Source organism: Corylus avellana, chromosome ca7 (genome assembly GCF_901000735.1).
Source record: "Corylus avellana chromosome ca7, CavTom2PMs-1.0".
NCBI classification, from domain to species: Eukaryota; Viridiplantae; Streptophyta; class Magnoliopsida; order Fagales; family Betulaceae; genus Corylus; species Corylus avellana.
In genome coordinates this window covers 15,725,801-15,747,620 of record NC_081547.1, presented here as the reverse complement: position 1 = coordinate 15,747,620, position 21,820 = coordinate 15,725,801, and the positions used below count along the sequence as shown (strand labels likewise).

At 40.0% G+C, this 21,820-nt stretch overlaps 1 protein-coding gene across 2 annotated transcripts; it reads right to left on the bottom strand.

Moving 5' to 3' along the window:
• Positions 1-3,733: 3,733 nt before the first annotated feature.
• LOC132187443 (uncharacterized) lies at positions 3,734-14,701 on the bottom strand. 2 transcript variants are annotated; one of them, XM_059601756.1, is made up of 3 exons: positions 14,181-14,701; positions 13,222-13,319; positions 3,734-4,103 (listed from the first exon to the last, which is right to left on the bottom strand). In XM_059601756.1, the coding sequence occupies exons 1-2, from the start codon at positions 14,572-14,574 to the stop codon at positions 13,246-13,248; spliced, it is 468 nt and encodes a 155-aa protein (XP_059457739.1). In that variant the 5' UTR covers positions 14,575-14,701; the 3' UTR covers positions 3,734-4,103; positions 13,222-13,245. The 2 variants fall into 2 exon arrangements, with proteins under 2 accessions (XP_059457739.1, XP_059457740.1); XM_059601757.1 differs by lacking the exon at positions 3,734-4,103 and adding an exon at positions 4,126-4,390.
• Positions 14,702-21,820: the final 7,119 nt, after the last annotated feature.

Below are 21,820 nucleotides of genomic sequence, written 5' to 3'. Positions count from 1 at the left end.
TATAAAGCCTGACAAAATAAATTGTTTTTAAACAATAATTAAATTTATTTATTGCATTAGTTATATTTCTGTAATATTTTTAATTAATTTTTATTCAACTTTATTTTTTTATTCTAAAAGTAAATAAAATTTTCTTGACCATTTTCAACCAAAATTATGGTTCCACCACCGTGTATAATAACCTAAATATTATACTAGACATCAATTTGACTAGTTGTATTGGATTATTACCGATAGATCAAAATTCAATAATGATAATCTCAAATTCAATGGTGATATCAAAATTCAATAACGATAATCTCAAATTCAATGGTGATTTTAAAAGTCACGACGTTACATTTGAGAAGACTCTAAGAAAACTTTAGTTCTTCTTATATCATTACTTGAGTCGAAATAGGATGGTAGTGAAGATGATGCGGGACACAATTAATATTGTTGAATCATTGTTATCAATGTCTTGTCCAACACCTACGTATGGGTTGGTCTTGTGCTTTCAGCCACAGCTAATAAGCAAAGAGACAGACAGACTGTTTACTTTTTTGCATGTTTCTCTAATAAAAGCAAAGATTTTGTCTTTCTTTCTATTTTTCTTTTTCTTTTTCTTTTTTTTTGGGTTTTGGGAGAGAGAAAAAAAAAAAAAAAAAAAAAAAATCCTCCAAACCGCACGAACATGCAGTAAAGCTATAAATTGAGTTGAAGGCATTCATTTAGTAAGAGGAGAGTGGAAGGAGAAACACTTTAAACCACCATTTTGGTAGGTTTACTGCATGTAAACCTCCAAAATCCCATTGTTTGTGAAATTGATTAATGTCATTTTCACAACTATGACAGGAATATCTTCATATTGCAGTGTGATTCTCACATATAAAACAACACCATACATCTTTCTTACTTGTGAATTAAGTAAGGGTTCGGATTGCAATATGATACCTTTAACATTTGTTATTAATTATATCATCTTTCTATATATCTTCTTCACATGGCCACGCTTTATGCACACCCTCTCTCATTTAATCCACCCACAACATGGAGCTCAAAATGATACAAGTTATATATTGGTGACAAAAAGCATGTCTCACATTCACAAGATATCATTATTATTGCAGTCTTGGATAAAGCTAGGTCTCTGTTAAAAAAAATAAAAAAAATAAAAAAAAGTTGAAAGGGCTCAACTCTGCCTCCAAGAATTTCAAAAGCAAAGGGAGGGGGTGGGGGGGTGGTGAAATTTGCCTCCAACAAAGGAAGAGTTAAGAGGCAAAATGCGAAAAATGGTAACCTTCGGCAAGTTGATGTACACCCTTAGTGGTCAAACCACTAGCACTTGGGGGCTTTCAATTACCCCCGAATCCAAAATAAACTTGGAGGGTAGTCGAAACACTCCTACAACACTAGAGAGTGGTTCGAACACCCAAAAAAAAAAAAAAACTCTAGGGGTAGCCAACCCACCCCGTCAACTTTTTTATTTTATTAAAGGGTAATTTAAAAATTTTAAATAAAATATTCGCAAGTATGTGTCATGTGCGCAAATTTTATCAATTTTAATACCAAATACTACAAAAGGTGCCAATTAAAAAGAGAGTCAAGGGCGGGGCCAGAAATGATAGTTTGGTGTCTATATGCAAATGACCCATCACTTCACTAAGGTAAGTCTATTTTTGCCTTAAAATTATTATCCAATGTGAGGTTTAGCCGGATTGAACCGCATGTTTGATCCAACCATATATTTCCCTTTTTCTTTTAGGCTGAAGAGTGATTCTTTAAGAAAAATACTTTCTTACTATGAGAGAATTTAGGAGCTTCTAGTTTAGATAATAATGAGCTACATGATTACTCTTAAGAGTTAGTATTTACTGAGACTTAAATACTTTTTCTCCAAAACGATTAAATATTCCAAAACTTGAATTTTAAACAAGTCTATGATAAAACTGTAGAGGAAAAAGATGAAATATGAGGAACCCCTATTTTTTATTGAGTAATGTGGCAGAGAGTGTAATAGCCATTAGATCAACCTTTGTTAAAAAAATAAGAAATAATAATTGCCACTACACCTGTCACGTCAATATAATAAAATAGAAGTAAGATATTAGTTTGATATATAGCAGTACTTTTATTTATTTGTTTGCTTTAACCTATTTGTCAACTAGATTGCGAATGAATTGATGATTTAAACCTCTAAATTCAAACAACTTACTTTTTGTATAAGTATCCTAACTTCTGAGAAAGAAATGTATAAAACCTGGAATACGATCCTTTCCAGTTGGAGCTGGTTCCTTCTTTTTTTTTTTTTTTTTTTTTTAGGGGTAAAATTGTCATTTCACCCTTCTTTGGGCAATTTTACCCCTTAAATAAAACGAACCAGCTCCTCTCCAGTTAATGGAGGATCCGATTTCCAGTAACCCATACCTCACCTTACCAAAATAAAGAAACCATTCCTAGATTTTTAATTTAGTTTCAGTGGTTGAAGGAAATTTTCTGGCTCTAAAATCATTGTTCTTCTACCACCGAAGTAGAGAAGGAGAATATGCCGCTCCAAGATTTCAAGGGTATGTGTATTGATCCGATTTGGTCAAGTTGCTCATGTGCTGATCTGAAATATGAAAAAGAAGAATCTATGAAACGAAAGTTCATCAAGAAAAATAATAACGTTGAGATTTCAAGAAGGGAAAATTAGCGAGGAAAAGATTTCATGAAGTGTGAGACAGACTGGATGATGTGTCCAAGCATGAAATATTAATGGAAGGAAAGGCTCCAAAGAAGTCCACGGGTGAGCCAATGGCTATATACCAATATACCCAAGAAACAAGCCTTTGAAGGACCAAAAACACCCCAATGTACCCATGATCCATACCAAACAAGATATAAATGAGATTGACATTAATCAAACAACTTAATGATAAAAAGTTAATAGAAGAAACAAACAATCTTGAAACGACAGTAAGATTAAATGTAATCAACAAATATACTGTTTAGTGAACAACTAGAATTTGACTGATATGTTATTCATTGAAAAAATGTTTTGGTTAATCAAACCAAAGTAAAATGTAAATTTGACTGTAAAGAGCAAATATAGGTAACAAAAAGGTCTAACGCTTTAACAACATTTAATACTACTCCTAGAGGCCAAAGCGAGATGTGCAAATAGTTCCAATTCCATGCCAAGACTTGTCTGAGGAAGTCAAGAACCGTATCAAGGCAATACATAGAACCAAAGTGGGTATGATAATACAAAACTAAGCTACCCAAAAACAAGAGTTGGTTTTCAATGCCCCTTCTTATCCAGATCAAAGTGGTTTTCTTAAGAGAGACACAGAGCGAGTATCTTGAAGAATGAGCAATAAAAGTATAACATTCGTTGAGCCCCGAAAAGACAAGCTCATCGTATGCACCAACAATTGGAATAAACTGTGTCTAAATTTGGTGGTTGCTGTTTGGAGATGAAAAGTTTTACCTGGCTCTTGATGTGGTTGAGCAAATGTAGCGGCATCGAGCAAGTAGCAGCCAAAAAGAGGAGGAATGTAGTGGTGATGCAAATACCTGCCAAAGAGGTGAAGGTGTAGTATATGATGCCAGTAGCAGTACTGCGGATGGGAATTACCAACCGGAGCTCAGGTAAGGAATCAGCTCATTCTTGTAACATATTAATCCACAGAATAGATAAGAAATGACTAATAATGATTGTGAGATCCATTGTAATCGCAGGTTCATTTGTAGTCAATGAGTCCACAAAAGTGGCTCAGGTAAATTACTAGTGAAGATCAATTGATACCAGCGAGAAACCAAAAAGCCAATACTGTTACGGTCATATACATATATACACCGAAAGAAAAGCGGAAAAAAAAAAATGGAAAATCCAAAAAAAAGATAACCACCAAGCAGGGGATGGAACATATAACATTCAATTGCAGGCTCAATTATTGACTTTAACACAGCATTTACATTGTCAGAATTATCAGCTACGGAAATTTTGGTATGAAATTATTCGCGAGCCTTGCTAAACAGGTTGCATCTGTACAGCTCCTGCCAATGGCAAAAAGGTCTGTCTCAATTCATTTTCTGCATTCTTTTATCCCTTTTCTTCACTGAATTTACACGTCTGGATGAGCCTGCATACCCAAGAAGCCAAGCTATTTTATGTATACAAACATTCTGCAATATGATTGTACTTTTTTTTTCCTTCTTAATTGCAAAAAGTAATTTGTTACACCAGCAAATTTTTTATTAGAAAGTTTATGATTTTATATTTTTTAAGCTTCCGTGTGAATCTCATAAGCTTCTAACAAAGCAGCTCTCCCCCACTAAAATGCATCAGATCTAATGCAGGTGGACTTCTTATATAGCAAGCATGTTTCTTCAAGATCTCAGGTCTGAGCCAAAGTAATTTAATTGTTTCCTATAAAAGCAAGACAGATCTTATACTACATTAAAAAGTCACTGCTCTTTAAATGGTGAATGTGACTAATTTTATTATTATTATAATTATTATAATTTATAAGTACATGAGAAAAAAACTACAAAAAACAGAGGGAAAAAAAAAAAAAAAACAAATACAAGAAACTCAACTGAGAAACCCAAACAAGACAGACAATTAGAACTTCACTAGATAGACTGGATTTTTGGTGGGAGATAGGGTCTTCTCGGAGTTGGTGGTTACTCACTCGTTATTTGCTGATGATACTCTGATTTTTTGTGAAGCTTCTCCTGAGCAGATACGATATGTGTGCCTCATTCTTTTATGTTTTGAAGCTGTTTCGGGGTTGAGAGTTAATCTGGAAAAGTCAAAGATTGTGGCTATTGGTGAGGTGGAGAACATTGGGGCTTTAGCTAATATCCTTGGGTGTAGTGTTGCCGATATGCCTATGAAGTATTTGGGTCTGCCTCTTGGGGCGTCGTATAAGGATATGGCTATGTGGAATGATGTGATCGAAAAGATGGAGCGTCAGATGGCTGGTTGGAAGAGAATGTATCTCTCTAAGGGAGGCCGTTTAACTCTCATTAAGAGTACGTTGTCTAATCTTCTGACTTACTTTTTGTCTTTGTTTCCGATTCCCATGAGTGTAACAAAAAGGCTTGAGAAAATCCAAAGAGACTTCTTGTGGGGAGGGATGGGAGATGAGCCTAAGTTGCATCTTGTAAGTTGGAATTAAGTCTGTCGTCCCCTGTACTCCGGTGGTCTGGGCATCCGAAAGATGCATCAGTTTAATCAAGCTCTCTTGGGAAAATGGCTTTGGAGATATGCAAATGAGGGTGAGGCTCTCTGGTACAAGATTATCAAAGCTAAGTATGAAGACCAAGATGGTGGGTGGTGCACGAAGGAGGTTTTGGGCTCTCATGGGGAGGGTTTATGGAAGCATATTCGACAAGGTTGGAACTTCTTTGCCAAAGGTATTCGGTTTGAAGTGGGGGTGGGTTCGAAAGTACGTTTCTGGCATGACATTTGGTGTGGGGAAATTTCTTTGAAGCAGGCTTTCCCGTCCCTGTTCAGTATTGCTAGATATAAATAAGCTTGGGTGAAGAATAACTTTACTTGGAGGAATGAGGTTGTCAAGTGGAATGTCATTTTTATGCGGCTAGTCCAGGATTGGGAGATGGACATGGTTTCCTCTTTCTTTGTACGGTTATACTCTTGCAAGATTTCCATGGGTACTATGGATCGTATTTGTTGGACCTCGTCTAAGAAGGGTAAGTTCGAGGTTAAGTCGCTCTTCAAGGCCTTGTCCAACTTTGATCATGAGGTGTTTTCCTTGGAAGAGTATTTGGCGCACCAAGATGCCTCTGTGAGTGGCTTTTTTCGGGTGGACTGCGGCCCTAGGCAAAATCTTGACTCACGATAATTTGCGGAAGAGGAACCTTGTGGTAGTGGAGTGGTGTTGTATGTGCAAGAAGACAAAAGAGTCAGTCGATCATCTTCTTCTCCACTATGAGATTGCAAGTGTTCTTTGGCACTCCATTTTTAGTGGGTTTGGGTTGCATTGGGTCATGCCTTGCAGGATAAGGGACTTGTTTGATTGCTGGTGGTCGGGAGGACGTTCTCGAAGCACGGTAGTGTGGAAGATGATCCCTCTTTGTCTTATGTGGTGTATTTGGAATGAAAGAAATGCTAGATGTTTTGAGAACTCCACTAGGACTGTAGAGGAAATTTCTCATCTTTTCTACTTTACTCTTTGCTCTTGGATGGCCACTTAACTTGTTCCTTTAAAGATTAGTTTTTCTGATTTCCTTTTTCATTTCTCTCCCTCTTAGGCGCTCTCTTTATACTTCCCGTGTATGTGGTTGCGCCCCTCTGCGCTTTGCTTTATATCATTATTACTTATCAAAAAAAAAATTAGAACTTCACTGCACCAGAAGGAAATTAGATAGGTGGAAGTCGAGTTGGGATAAAACCATCCGGGGTAAGAGAACCTCATATAACTAAGCCCTTGACCAGTTCCTAGGAAACTTGAGAGACAAAGAAGAGAAAACACAACGCAAGTGGGATCTCCTTCTAGTACAGTGAGTTTGAAGCCCAACGGGATTAGGATAGGGAGAAGCTTAGATCTGGAACTAGAACTGGAACAACAGCGGCAATGAGCGTCTGCAGGGAGGCGCATGGAGGTCACACAGGCAAGTAAGGGAAGCTAGCCAGCGAGTGAGAATCACACTAAGGCACACAGGGTGGCGTAGTGTAGGGGAGAGGCAGAGGGAGACAGCAGTGTAGAGTGTGGGCGTTTAGGGTTTGCAAATACTTTTTATTATAATATTTTAATTAAAAGACTATATTAACTATTTGTTATTAACTTAAACTTTTGAAATTAATGACAATTTATGGTATCAGAGTAAAGGCCCAAGCCCAAACATTATTTCTATCATTCACCTCCTATTTCAATTTGCTTGATCGGACCTTTGACCATCTTAACGGAAAATCAATCGATGTTCAGTAGGGGAAGCCAAATCTTTTTTCTAAGAGTCGTCCACATGTGCAGAACGACATTGTTGCACCTTGACACATTTCTTCAATTATTGGTCAAGGTTTTGGTTGGTGATCACTATCTCAGACTAGAGGGTTGGAAGGGACTAAGTGTAAGTCCATGGAGAACCAACAACGGTCTGGGAGACTTTTTGGTTTCGAGGAGCTCAAGTCAATTTAGAGAGAGAGAATCTATGAAATATAGTGTTATTTCAATGTGACTAATTTTTGTTTAGTAACACTAGTCATTACTAGAGTTTGCTCGTGCCAAGGATAGAATGGAGAACATACAGAGACAACTTCAAATGAACCAATTGGATCCTGTTCTGAATTTGGAGTAGACTGGTGTAAATGAGTATGGGGACCTCAATAGAGCTGAGAAAAGTTTTTTTAGGTATAAGTCTCGAATCCAGTGGATGAACTCAAGTGACCAAAATACTATTTTCATGTTCATACTTTGCATGGGAGAAGCAGAATTTTTTCCATTTCCAACGAAGATGGTTCCACAATTGATGACCCTGTTAAGGTGAGTGAGTCTATTGTAAACTACTTTCAGAGGCTATGAGTACAATCCGGTTGATTTGGAATTCCTAATGGGGGTCCTTCCTAGAAGAATCTCCCATATCCATTGTGCAGAGTTGTCTAAGGAATTTTCTGAAGAGGATATCAGATTTGCTTTGCTCTCCTTGAAGAGCAACAAAACACCCGGTCTCGATAGCTCCAATGCTCTTTTCTTTAAGAAGGCTTTGAACATAGTGGGTTGGAATGTTATTGTTGCGGCTACGTCTACTTTTTTTTTACTATGGTAGGCTGCTTAAAGAATTTTATACTGTTGCCATTGCCTTGATTCAGAATTCCCAATCCTTCTTAGTTAAAATACTTTTGTCCCATCTCTTGTTGTAATACAATTTACAAGTGTATAGCTAAGGTAATGGCAAACCATTGTCAGGTTATTCTTGGTGATTTTGTTGGAAATCAACAAATAGCTTTTATTAGTGGAAGGACGATTGGTGACAATATTCTGTTAGCCCAGGAGCTCTTGAGAAATTACCATAGGGATAAAGGTACCCTCAGGTGTGCCTTGAAAGTTAATTTAATGAAGGATTCTGTGAGATAGGATTTTGTCTTGGAGGTCCTTAGGACTTTTGGAGTTCTGGAGGTAATGGTGAGGTAGATTGAAGAATGCATTACTTTGCCTAGATTAAACATTTGTATCAATGGTGAGCTCAAGGGTCTCTTTCCTGGAGGCCGTGGTCTCAGACAAGGTGATCCTTTATCGCTCTATTTGTTCGTTCTGGTAGTGGAGTTTTTGTTTACTGGAATTAGGGAAAAAATGGTCAAGGGCAGCCAATTCAGATTCCATTGGAGGTTCAACAAGGGAAAAAAATTCTCATCTTTGTTTTGCATATGACTTACTTATTTTCTGTAAAGGTGAGATGAGATTTGTTGCTCTGGTCAGTGATTTTCCAGTTCAATCCAGGGTTATGTCCAGATTCGTTGCTAACATTGACAAGTGTTGTCTGTTTGCTTGAGGAGTTGCAAAGCCGGTCAAGGAGCAATTGTAGAGTATTTTGGGCTTCAAGGAAGGCAATCTTCCTGTTAGATATTTGGGTATTCCTCTTATTTTTACTAGATTTAAAAAGTTGGACTGTGCAGTTTCAAGAGAGAAGATCACAGCCCAAAGCCAAGTCTTGGGTGGGTAGGGCCCTTTATTTTGCAGATAGGCTCCAACTGATTAATTCCATCCTCTTTGCTATGCAAGTATACTAATCATCTCTCTTCATCCTTACCAAAGGAGTGATATGCCAGGTTGAGAAGATCCTTAAGCCTTTTCTTTGGAAAGGTAGTGAGCTTAATAGCTTAGGGGCTAAAGTTCCCTGGGACTCTATCTGCCTTCCCAAGGAGGGAGGTTTGGGTATCAAGAGTATGAAGTTGTGGAATAAAGGATGTATGGCTAATTTGCTCTAGTAATAGTCAGTCTATCTGGCCATTTGGGTTAAAGCAATTTTATTAGGAATGAGAATTTCTGGGAGGTGAGACCTCCTTCAGGTTGCCCTTGGTCTTGGAGGAAGATCTTGAACTTGAGAGATACCATTTAGCATGAGGTTCCCTGGTTTTGGATCCTAGTAGTGTTTTTTGGATCAAGAGATCTTGGGAGCGTTTGCAGGACCATGGCCCTGAGGCGTTCTGGCACAGATTGGTGTGGCATGGTAAAACTATTGCTTGTCACTCCTTTATCTTATGGCTTGCTATGAGAGGAAGGTTAAATGCCTAGGATAGATTAGTTAGCTATAGCTTGCTTGGAGAATGAAATGTGTTTTTTGTGGATTGGATGTGGAGAATATTGACCATCTTTTTGCTTTTTGCCCTTTCGCTGAGATTGTGTGGCACAATTTTTTTTTATAAGTAATGTTGTATATATAAAAAAGTGCAATACGCCACAAGTATACAAAAAGTATACATAGGGCAACTCGCAAAAAACCCACAATAAGACCCAAAATAAAACCCAATATAAACCCTGAAACCTAAAACCCAAAACAACCCTATGCTCACGAGGAGCTCCCACAAAAAGACCCCCTAAGAAACAGAAACAGGAGCAAACCCATTAAAAGAACACCCTACCACCAGAGGGCTAGTACACAATAGTCTTGCCCTTCCTTCCCTGAGAAGGCCCATTAGTTATACCTTAGTTAATGAAGCTTTCTAAATTTAAAAGCTCTCTCTTTTCCTTAGTCCTAGGCTGCCCAACCTTTAAATCTGGTATCACCTTCCGCATCAACGCCAACTCCTCCTCGCATTCCGGGGGGCGTGCAACCTTATTTGCCCGACGAGTATCCTCTTCCATGTCCTTCAAGAACGCCATATGTTTCTCGTTGTGCTTTACACCTTCCCCCAACCACTCAATCAGCCACTTCTGGGCTTTGGTCAGACCAATTTCCACAACAATGGCATCAGAGTTGCAGACCCCCAAAGACAGCCCAGAAACCACCACAGGACTCACCAAAGAAATTTTTTGACCAGGGTCCGCAATCACCATACTCGGGAACTTGCCAGACATACCATCGCAGGCGCAAGCTTCCCATCAAAGAGGCCACCAGCAACAGTAGCGATCGACACCGGCGCCACAATCGGAGTCTCTGAAACATTGGAGGGCCCATCGGAGACCACAAAAAACATCCGAGAAACATCCCCTGAGGCCGAGCTCGTCGGAGAAGACACCGGCGAGACAAAAGCGGACTTTTGGACCTCAACGGAAACTAGGACCAAGACAACACCGATATTCGGCTCTAGATCCAGAACCGGATTCAAATCTTGAACTGGATCTAGAACCGAATCTGAATCCAAAAACACCCCAGAAACCGACCCAGGAAAACCAGCATCCACCGCCGGACAACCAGGACTCATCAGACTTTACATAATCGTCGAAAACCCCACCACAAGGGCATGGCCATCACCGGATATCGGCGAAGCTAACACCGTCGTCGCTGAGTCAGACTCCGGTAATACCACCGCTGTCGCCATCTCCCCAGCAAAACTCGGGGCCAACTCCTCGCCTATAGAATACCTAAGGTCCAAAAAAGGCCCAGATAAGGGCTTTGGATCCAAACCCAGATGAGGTCTAGCCTCCTTCAACTTTACCTTAGGCCCAACCCTCAACGTTAAGCCAAGCCAAGTTTTGGGCTTAAAGCCCAGCCTGATTGAGAGAACCCGATCCACCTCATCCCTAAGATTATCCAGAAATGCCTTCAACGAGCGCTGAACCCTCATCATCTTCGTCGCTAAAGCGCCGCCACCCTAGGAAGGTCTCCCACCCCTCAACAAACCAACTTCCTCCTTCTTGGACGGCACACCATACTCGAACTCAAAACAATTTACTGGTGCTCATGTCTCCTCGCCACCCTTCACCACCTCAGACCAGTCCGCCATCGGAATCAGATCTGACTGCTTCACGAAAACCGGCTTCATACCACCAGTTGCCTCTGTTAGCACTGCCGCATAGGTCCGATTAGAAGACGAACCATCTCCAATCAGAATACCTTCAGAAACCTTCGCCCGAATCTTTGCAACGCCGAGCGCAAGCAATTGCCTAAGTTCACCTACGAAATGACGCCAACCCCATCCTCCACAGCCCTCAGGGAGCTAGATAGTCCTTTTCCGGTTCCCCTCAACAAATAGAGCCACCTCTAAGAAACTACCGGCCTTATTGCTACCCTTACTGACCCTCATAAACTCCACCTCCTCACAGAACGATTTAGCAAAATCCTTCGTTCCCTGAGCCAACAATGCCTCCTCCACCGTGTCTACCAACCAATCCGCATATCGAAATCCTAGAATAATAGATCCACCAAACCCTTTCCTTCTTTCCTCCAAGCGAATCGTAGACGTACTAGGCTTCGCCGAGAAAGAGAAGGACTTAGCTTCCACCTTAAAACGATGCTCCATTTCCACACAACAACCCCCGAAAGGGATCACCCCAGCCATCCACCGCACGCCGCTCACATGGCTGCAAACCTAAAAGACTAAAAAATTCTCGAAAAAAACTCCCAAGTACTCTAATGCTTCGATAGATTGGAAGACCGCAGCCTGATGTGCTCGAAGACACGAGCAGCACCTGTCACCTAGCAAAACGCGACAACACGCGCCTCCATAGGACACGCGTGAGCAGGGTTTGAGAGGTGGAGAGAGAGAGAGAGAGAGAGCTCTTTAGAACACCTCTTTACTGAATGCCATTTTTCTCGAGGGCTTTTGAGAGAGGGGTTTTCAATAGGCACAGTTTGTGGTGTAGATGTCATATGCCTTGGGTTCACGAAAATTGGGAGGATCTAATTCATTGGATGGCTTCTAATTTTAAAGGGAAGTCTCTTCTCTCCATTGTGACCAAGCTTATGGTCGCTGCAATTGTGTATACCATATGGCGTGAGAGAAATACTATGTTGTTCGAGAGGAATTACAAGGACACCTTGAGCATCACTTCTATGATCCTTTATTGGTTAGAACCAAAGTCAATTCCATGAAGGGGGTTCGTAATTCACTTGTGAATAGAGATCTGGCTGGATCTTGGGGTTTTTCCGATTTTTTTTTTTGGCTGGTCTTTGCTTTCTCTAATAGAAGTTCCCCATGAACAATTATGCTCAATAGTGTATTGCTGGTGCCTGGTGGTGTTGATTCACTGTGTTTGTTCGGGATCTTTTACAAAGGTCACAAAAAGAAAATTATAAAATTTTCTCATTGAATTTTTAACGAACTCACTCATTCTTCTGACTCAACAGGATACCAACTAATATTCACATCAAGGATAAGTTTTATTTCAAGTCGTCGAGCTCATGAATTTAACAAGAACCTGACATAACTTTTCAAAGGGTTGGTTCTCAATCCAGTGGGTTGAGGTTGAGAATTGGGGGGCCGATGAGGCTAGCAAATACTTGAAACTTTGGAGACTGGTATCAAAACTACTGTACTTAGTTGAATTGAAGTTAGTATATCAGGCCAGCAATTACATTTCCAGTTATTCTAATAAGACCAAGAAATTTGTCATGCGTAAAAGTGGACAATATCTCTCATTTGAGATGGTTATTCTTTGGGGAACTATTTTTTTCTTCCCCTAATATCTTTTCTTCTCTCTCTCTCAGTTGAATTATTTTTCCTAGTCAAATCAAGTGCCTCATCAAGCCAAATATGACTAAACCAAAATAATTTTGCGTCTACAGGTGGCGGTCTATGAGGGGTGGAGTCCGCCGAACATGTCTGGAGGCCACTGCGAATATTTGGCGGCCGCCGTAGGGCCACCAGGCAGATTGGCAGCCATCACAGTTGGCAACTGCAGGGCACTAGACAAATCCGACAGCCACAGAAAAATACGGCGGCCTCCACTTAAAAAAAATTAGAAATAACAAGCAGCCTCAAGACTTGAGAAAAAAAATGAGCATGTGTTTCAAAACATATAAAGGTGTGGGAAGTTTTCTAAAAAGTGTTTTATGTTCTGTTTTTTGAGAAGTGTTTTGTGGTTTGTTTTGAGAAGTGTGTTAGTAGTGGGGGCCACATCTAAAAATATGTTTGATAATTGTTGCAAGGCAAATGTTTTTCAGTGTTTGAGAAGTACAATCACTTCTCAAAAAGTTTGCCAAACTGGGGATCCATTTCTCCCCCATAAAGTTGAGCAAGAAATCAAATTTCTCTGACTATTTTTAATGATTAATATAAGTGTAAAGTCTTTAATACATTTATATTTCTACAGAATAAAGTATGCACACAAATTTTTTTTTAAAAAATTAAATCACCTAGATGCCAGTATAAAAGATGGTTCATCCTTCCTCATCCTCAGGTTGAGACCCATTATTTGGAATTGGCTCTGCTTCCACAGGCTGTGGAAATGCACCTAAAACCAAAGAAAAGAAAAAGAAGTGTGATTAACAATATCTCCACAGTTTAAATCAGGCTATGATCAGATAAATGTGTATTAAGTTTCAATTCAATCTTCCACCCTTTAAATTTTCCAGACTGGTGCTAAAATCACTGTGAATTTTCACCAAGCACCGGTTAGATATCCTACTAAAGTTGCAATCGAATGTTAACCCCTAGATTTTTCCAGACCAGTACTAAATCAGTTTGATTTTCACCTAGAACTAGTTTGATACCTTAATTATATGACCTTTTTCAATAACATTGAGTAGCCATGTGTAACCTACACCACCTAAAGATGTAGATAATGGTATTTAAGATATGTGAAGCCCAACCCTCAATATACAGCTTGAGAATATCTGGAGCATGACAATCCACCACATAAAATAAGATTTATTATTTTTAAAGGTTCCTACTTCCTATCATCTAGCATTAAGAGGTTTGGCAACCTAGTGCATGGGACAGAACTTCCCAAATATTCAAAAAAAAAATTAACATTTATCAGACATTCATATAAAGAACCAGCAACAAACAGCTAAAAATGAAATTTCTTTGGATGAGAATGAATCTATCAGATTAGAAACAAATTCGATGTTTAACAATTTTCCATCACAAAGACCACAATACGAATTGATATTTTACTGGACATCCAAACATCGATAAAGATATGGCTTTTCGGGGATGGTTTAAACAAGACATGATCCTAAAAGGGATTTGGATACAGATAAATCTACCAAAATTAAACACCACAAACACAGAAGGATGATTAAAATCTTAGCCAACAAAAATGGTAAAGAAAAAGAAACCCAGAAACAGTAAAGGAAAAAATGGACCAAACCATTGATGAAGTAGGCGGAAGAAGGCCAGCCACGGTCGGAGGTGGTGGCCATGGACTCCTCCTGGGTCAAGGGATTGGCCAACTGGTGGACCAAGTTGGCGAGGCCGTGGGAGCAGGAGCGCGGGCGCGGTGGCACCCAGTAGGAGGCGCCAGGGAGGAAGGGGAGCCAGTCGGGGGCGGACCGGCGGACGATGATGCGGTGGATGGCGTCCTCGAGCTGGCGGACAAGGGGATCGGAAGAAGAGTCTGTGAGGTCGGAGAGGTCGGCCAGCTGGTGGGGCTTGTAGGATTGGTTGGATTGGGTTCGGAGAGTGAGGAGGCGAGATTTGGGGGAGCGGTGGCGAGGGAGGACGGTGAGGGTGAGGGTGAGGGTCTGGGAGAAAGACCTTGCCATGTTGTGCTCTCTAGACTCTCTCTCTCTCTAGTCTCTACACACCGATACAGAGTGGAAGATGTGTAAAATCTTCGGACAAAGGAAAGGAAGGAGGAGATGCGTGAGACTTTGTTTAGTTGGAACTTGGTGGGGGGCCATGGCCATATGAAAATCTTTTAAAATGGACTTGATTTTAATTACGGATAGGTAGACTTTTTTTAATTTTTTTTTCTTTTTTATTTTAGGGCTAATTTGGGGAGAATAGGACTAAAAATATCAATTGAGACGTATGTGGTGGACTTTCCGTCTTCTTAGAAGGCAATGACTAAAGGATGGTTCGAATTGAAAATTTTTTAAACTTTAAGAGGATACATTGCAAATTTTTAAACATTAGGATTCAAAATTGAAAAATTGGTCAAACTTAAGGGGTAAAGTGCATTTTCCCCAAAAATAAAATTAGTATCCATTTAGTGTTAAGAAAACACAAGCAAGTCCTCAAAGAGTAGCCTAATCAGTTGTGGATCACAGCTCATGAAGCTGAGCTCACTGGTTTGAATCCCTCTCCTCCTCTTATGCAGACATGTCAAAAAAAATATATATATATATATATATACAAAAGAATTGTTTTTTAAAATATATCAATTTTCAATTCAATCACTTATTAAAATGGAACTTGAAGTTCTCCTAAATCTCTAAAATCATCTATAATTGAAAGTAGCATTGGCAACTAAAAGGAAACAAGAAAAGAAAAGAAAAACAATATTTTATTTAGATTTGAGAGGCCCAATGCATTCTTAAAAATTTTGGACTGTTTTTTATGGGTCCAGGACAAACAAAAATTTGTTGGACTACTTTATTTTGAGTCTGGGGCCAAGCTAAAATTTTTTGTCTCAAATGCAATTTTTAAAGCATATTTAATAAAAAGAAAATTACAAAATCGGGGGTGGCCATGGCCCACTTGTAATGCCTCCAAAACTGACCTTAACTAGTCTGGTAGGGTTACTGGTAATTATCCCACTTTAACCAATTGGTGGCTAAATGGGAAACCGCCACTCTAGGCCTGATCAGAGTAATGCATGGGAATGTGAAATAAATATGAGAAGTCTATTGATCATTATAGGGACAAGTATAATCCTCAATTCCAAGACATGAAGCAACTAATAATAATTTAAAGCAAACCTGATAACAGCATGAATATATTTCTTAAGAAAAGTCGGTAGTGGCAACTGTACCACTCTTGGGTTCTAGAAACAGGTTTCCTATACGAGTAATAACTGTGTAAGTCTAACGACTTAGTAAGTAAACCTTACAATTTGGTACAACATGAGCCAATTATTACTAAGTAGAAATAAACATGCAATTTTGGTAAACATTTAAAAGAAGTGTTGTCTCCGTTAATACACCTTAAAAATATTGTTTAGTTGATAAAAGGTGGTGTACTCCCGACGGCAATCGCCTAAGTATTTTAATGTATAAAACTAATGCTTTATAGGTCATTAGTTTGTCTTTAAATTTCACTAACTTTTGTTTTATTTTTGTTTTCATTCTGTGTCTGTCTGCATTAGTGCGATCGAGCGCACAGGCCACTGCGATCTAGCGCATGTCCAAACAGCAGTACTGAAGCTGCTGTAGTTCTAATCTGCTTCTGCCTCTCTGCGGCAGTGCGATCGAGCGCACGTCTAGGGCGATCGAGCGCACCTCCAGACAATAGTACTGAGCTGTTGTAATTTCCAAATCTAATTGGTTTTTTTTTTTTTTTTGATGCAGGGTCATCGATCTTAGAATTTAGCCATCATTTCATACGATGCTTGCCCTATGCACTTGAGTCCTCCATCAAGCCAGGGTACATGATCTTCGTCCAGGTTTTATCTTCCCCATTGTTGTTCAATTTTTATTCTTTGATTATATTTTTACAACATTATGTTGCATCCGGTATTTGGTTTGTTTGTTTAATTTGACAAGGGACAAGTGTTCTTTGGGTTTGGGCTTATGAGCCATACCATACCTATTCCAACTAGCATCTCACCAGAATAGTAGCACTGAAGCTACTACCAAAAGTGCTCAAGCATTCCAGGAGCTCAAGCGCACCTGTCTGGAGCAATGGTATTGAAGCCACTTCATGCATGAGAAATGATGAGTTCCAAATATTGCATATTTGGGCCCCTTAATTTACCTTAGTTAATCCTTTAGCTGTTTTGTTATCTGATGTTTTGTTTTAGCCTTTTGTTTTTAGTGTTTTATAAGTTATTGAAAGAAAACTACGTCTTTAGATGGAAAAATGCAAAGTTTGGAAGAAAGAACACTTTGAGAAGACCTAGATGATGTGATTAAGTTTAACCCAATCAAGGATTAAATCGGAATTTATCTAATTGGAGTCAAAATCGGATTGAATTCAAATTCAGATTCTACCAAAATTAAACACCGCAAACACAGAAGCATGGCTAAAATCTTAGCCCAAAACAAAAAATTGTAAAGAAAAAGAAACTTAGAAACAGTAAAGGAAAAAATGGACCAAATCATTGATGAAGTAGGTGGAAGAAGGCCAGCCACGGTCGGAGGTGGTGGCCATGGACTCCTCCTGGGTCAAGGGGTTGGCCAACTGGTGGACCAAGTTGGCAAGGCCATGAGAGCAGGAGCGCGGGCGCGGTGGCACCCAGTAAGAGGCGCTAAGGAGGAAGGGGAGCTAGTCGGGGGCGGACTGGCGGACAATGATGCGGTGGATGGCATCCTCCAAGCTAGTGGGGCTTGGAGGATTGATTGGATTGGGTTCAGAGAGTGAGGATGCGAAATTTTGGGGGAGCGGTGGCGAGGGAGGATGGTCAGGGTGAGGGTGAGGGTTACACTGGATGTTAAGGAAGGTTCTTCTACTTTTCCTCATAAATTGGGTCCCCCAACAGTAGGGTTACAACCCACTCATACTGTCTCGGAGACAATTTCTCTAGAGTGCTCTGGTGGTTCCTCCTCAAGGGCGGCTGAGTTGGGTATGAGCCTTAGACTCTCTTGTCCTGTGATGTCGGAGGATGGGGCACCTAGTTATCCTTCTATTTCCAAGTCGTAGTAGGGGTATTCTCGGAGAGTGAAAAACAAGATACGTGCGCAGCTGAATAAGAAGATGTATAAGAAGCTGATGGGCGAGGTAGTGGCGGCCTTTCCGTCGGTTGGGGTGGATGCATATCCCACTTTGGGGTTGTCTTTTGGGGGTGACGAGAAAAGACTTCAGGATATTTTTTCTGTCATTGAAGAGGATCGATATTGTGAAGAGCGGGTTGCTACTTCTAATACTAAGGGGAAGAGGAAGCTTAAAAATTTGGAATGCTCCATTAACTTTGAGGCTAGAGGTAGTGGGTATAGTAGGGGGCAAAGCCACTTAGTGACACAGGTGTGTTCAGCAATAGTCTATTAACAATTTTCCAAGCTTCAGTCCAAATAAGTCGACAAGCCCAACAGAATGACAAGGCCCAAATTGAAGAAATCCTGATGAAGTCTAGAGAGTTCGAGTGAGTTCAAAAACATCATAGCTATCCATTACTTCATCATTTCGAACACATGCCTAGGTCTAACTTGAAGTTCAGAATCTTATCTTTCCAACTAAAAAGGTTTTAGATCATTTAGAATTGCGTGCCAAAAGTTATGACAGTTTGAAGTGGAGTGGTGAGCCTTCTCGGGGATATGCATTAAGGTGGCTGTTTGTCCCTTATCTGCTGCCCTATGAATTAATGATTGTTTTCTGCCATTATTACTTGTTTAACTTCATTAGATGCTTATTCTCTACACTTGTGTGTGCAAGTGTAGGTCACACTAGAGTATTGTGTTAAAAAATCAGCATTTGGATTTTGAGAGGAGAGTTCTCCTTGTATCTCTGTATCTCTTTGGTGTGAGCCTTAGAATGGTGAGTGTTCTAGCTCTGTATCCCTTGTTATAATTCTTTGGGTGGTGATATTCTATATCCCTTTGGTGTTATCTCTTGGGTGGTGAACTTCTATCTGTCATTTGAGTGTGAATTTGTGTACTTGTTTTCCATCTCCATTTATGTCTAGTATCAAATTGGTATCAAAGCTAAGGTTGCTCAAGTCTTGATTTCTATGGCTGCTCGTGGTCGTCGTGCTCAGGCTAACCAACCCCTGGTAGCTCCAGACAGAGACCTGCGAGATATCGAAATGGACAACTTGAGGAGACAAGTCCAGCAGCTCCAAGAACGTTTACAACATTTTGAAGCATCTGAACATGATGCCTCTCATCATGACTCGGAGGATGAAGTTTCCAGCAACGATGGAGAGAGTGTTAATCCTTTCCACCAGGCTCGTAGTCATGCCTGAGTGATAGCACCCCACCTCATCCTTGAAACCTAAGAATTCATGGTGTGCAATGCCATTATGATGTCAAGGTGGACATTCCAGAATTTGAAAGAAGAATGAAGCCCGATGAATTCATTGATTGACTTAACACCATTGAGCGAATCTTTGATCACAAAGATGTTCCAGAATACCACAAGGTGAAGCTTATTGCCATCAAGTTGAGGAAGCATGCTTCTATTTGGTGGGAGCACCTTAAGAAATAGCGGGAACATGAAAGAAAAAGCAGCATTGTGACGTGGGCGAAGATGAAGAAGGCTCTCAAGAAGAAGTATTTGCCAAATCATTATCGGCAAGATGCTTTTCTTAAGTTCCACAACCTTCTGCAGAACGAACTTTCTATGGAGGAGTACACGGCGGAATTTGATCATTCTATGATGCGTTGTGATATTGTAGAACCGAAAGAGCAAATGGTAGCCCGTTACCTTGGAGGTTTACGTTCCGAAACCGGTAATGTTGTTCAGTTACAGCCTTATTGGACTTACAATGATGTTTGTAAGCTAGCACTCAAGGTGGAGAGACAATTGAAGGAAGGACGCAGGAGTACGTATCAACCTTTCAATCAAGGAGGAATTACCAACCGGAGGAGTAGTTCTATTGCCAAGACCACTCTATATCCCAAGAATGCAACTGCCAAACCAGCCAAGTGTGAAGCCAAACAACCAATTAAGAATGAAGCTCCAGCAGGTTCAAATTGCTCCAATACTTCTAACTCAAGTAGAAAATGCTTTAAAAGTCATGGTTTTGGACATATTGCTTCTGATTGTCCAAATCACAAGATAATCTCACTTGTTGAGGAAGACTTGGAAGATGATGAGGATGAACCAGTTGATGAAGAGTCTAAGGAAGACTTGACATAAGCGGATCAAGGGGAGTCTCTTTTAATTCACAGGATCTTGAAATCCACCTACGCAGAAGAAGATTGGCTTCGGAACAACATTTTCCACACCAAGTGCACCTCTAGTGGCAAGGTGTGTAATGTCATCATTGATGGGGGAAGTTGTTAGAATGTGGTGTTTACAACCATGGTGGAGAAACTCAACCTGAAAACAGAGCCTCATTCCCATCCTTACAAGCTTCAATGGCTTAAAAAGGGCAATGATATCGAGGTAACAAAGAAATGCTTAGTTCAATTCCCTATTGGGAAGAATTACAAAGATGAAGTTTTGTGAGATGTTGTTCCTATGGATGCATGTCATATATTACTTGGTAGACCATGGCAGTTTGATAGAAGAACTTTTCATGATGATTTCAAAAGCACTTATTCTTTTGAAAAATATGGCACCAAAATTACCTTAGCTCCATTAAGAATGTTGACTACACCTAAACCTTCTAAAGGGGAGGGTAATAATCTACTTTCTATATGTGAAGTTGAGAGAGCATTAACAGAATGTGGGGAAGGCTATGCTCTAGTGGTAGTTGAAAAGAAAGATCCAATTGAAATTCTTCTTATCTTACAACCAGTTCTTGAGAAATTTCCTGATATTATTCCTGAAGAGCTTCCACTGGGTCTTCCACCCATGAGAGACATACATCACCACATTGACCTTGTTCCAGGTTCCGTTCTACCTAACAAGGCAGCCTATCGAATGAATCCAAGAGAGCATGAAGAGTTGTAGAGACAAGTTGATGAATTGATCATCAAAGGCCTTGTAAGAGAAAGCATGAATCCATGTGCTGTTCCAGTACTTCTAGTACCAAAGAAGGATGGTTCTTGGCGTATGTGCATCGACAATAGGGCTATGAACAAGATCACCATCAGGTATCGCTTTCCCATTCTGTGGCTAGATGACCTCCTTGATCAGCTTCTTGGATCCACAATCTTCTCCAACTTGGATCTTCGTAGCGGATACCATCAAATTCGCATGAGAGATGGTGATGAATGGAAGACAACTTTTAAAACTATAGATGGTCTTTATGAATGGATGGTCATGCCATTTGGACTCTCTAATGCTCCTAGTACATTTATGCGTCTCATGAATCATGTTTTTAAACCTTTTATGGGAAAATTTGTTGTTGTTTACTTTGATGATATCTTAGTTTACAGCAAATCTCCAGAACAGCATTTGGAGCACCTTTAACAAGTTTTTCAAACTCTACGAGAGCAGAAGTTGTATGTCAACTTGAAGAATTGTCGTTTCTTCACAAATAGCCTAGTCTTCTTAGGCTATGTTGTTTCTAAGGAAGGAATCATGATGGATCCCAGCAAAATTGAGGCAATCACCAGCTGACCTATTCCCATGTCCCTTCATGGCATTAGAAGCTTTCATGGATTTTCATCATTCTACCGGCGTTTCATCAAAGGCTTCAGCACCATTATTGCTCCCATCACAAAATGCCTTAAGGGAGGAACGTTTAAGTGGGCGGAAGAAGCCCAAAAGAGCTTTGAACTTCTCAAGCAGAAAGTAACGGAGGCACCAATCCTTGTGCTTCCAAATTTCTCCAAAGTGTTTGAAATTGATTGCGATGCTTCTAATTTGGGAATTGGTGGTGTTCTCAGCCAAGAAGGCAAGCCAATTGCATTTTTCAGTGAAAAGCTCAATGACTCCCGAAAGAAGTATTCCACCTATGACAAAGAATTCTATGCTCTTGTTCGTGCCTTGGAGCATTGGAGTCATTATCTACTCTCCAAAGAATTTATACTTCATTCTAACCATGAAGCTTTGAAGTACTTGAACAGCCAGCAGAAGCTCAACACACGACATGCGAAATGGAGTGAGTTTTTGCAAGCTTTTTCATTCTCAATCAAGCACAAGGCAGGTAAGCCCAATCAAGTAGCTGATACTTTAAGTCGAAGACACTCTTTACTTAATACCATGCAAGTGCAGGTTGTGGGTTTTGAAGTTGTCAAGCAACTTTACAAAGATGATCTTGATTTTTGTTGTGCTTTGAAGGAATGTTCTAATGGTCCTAAC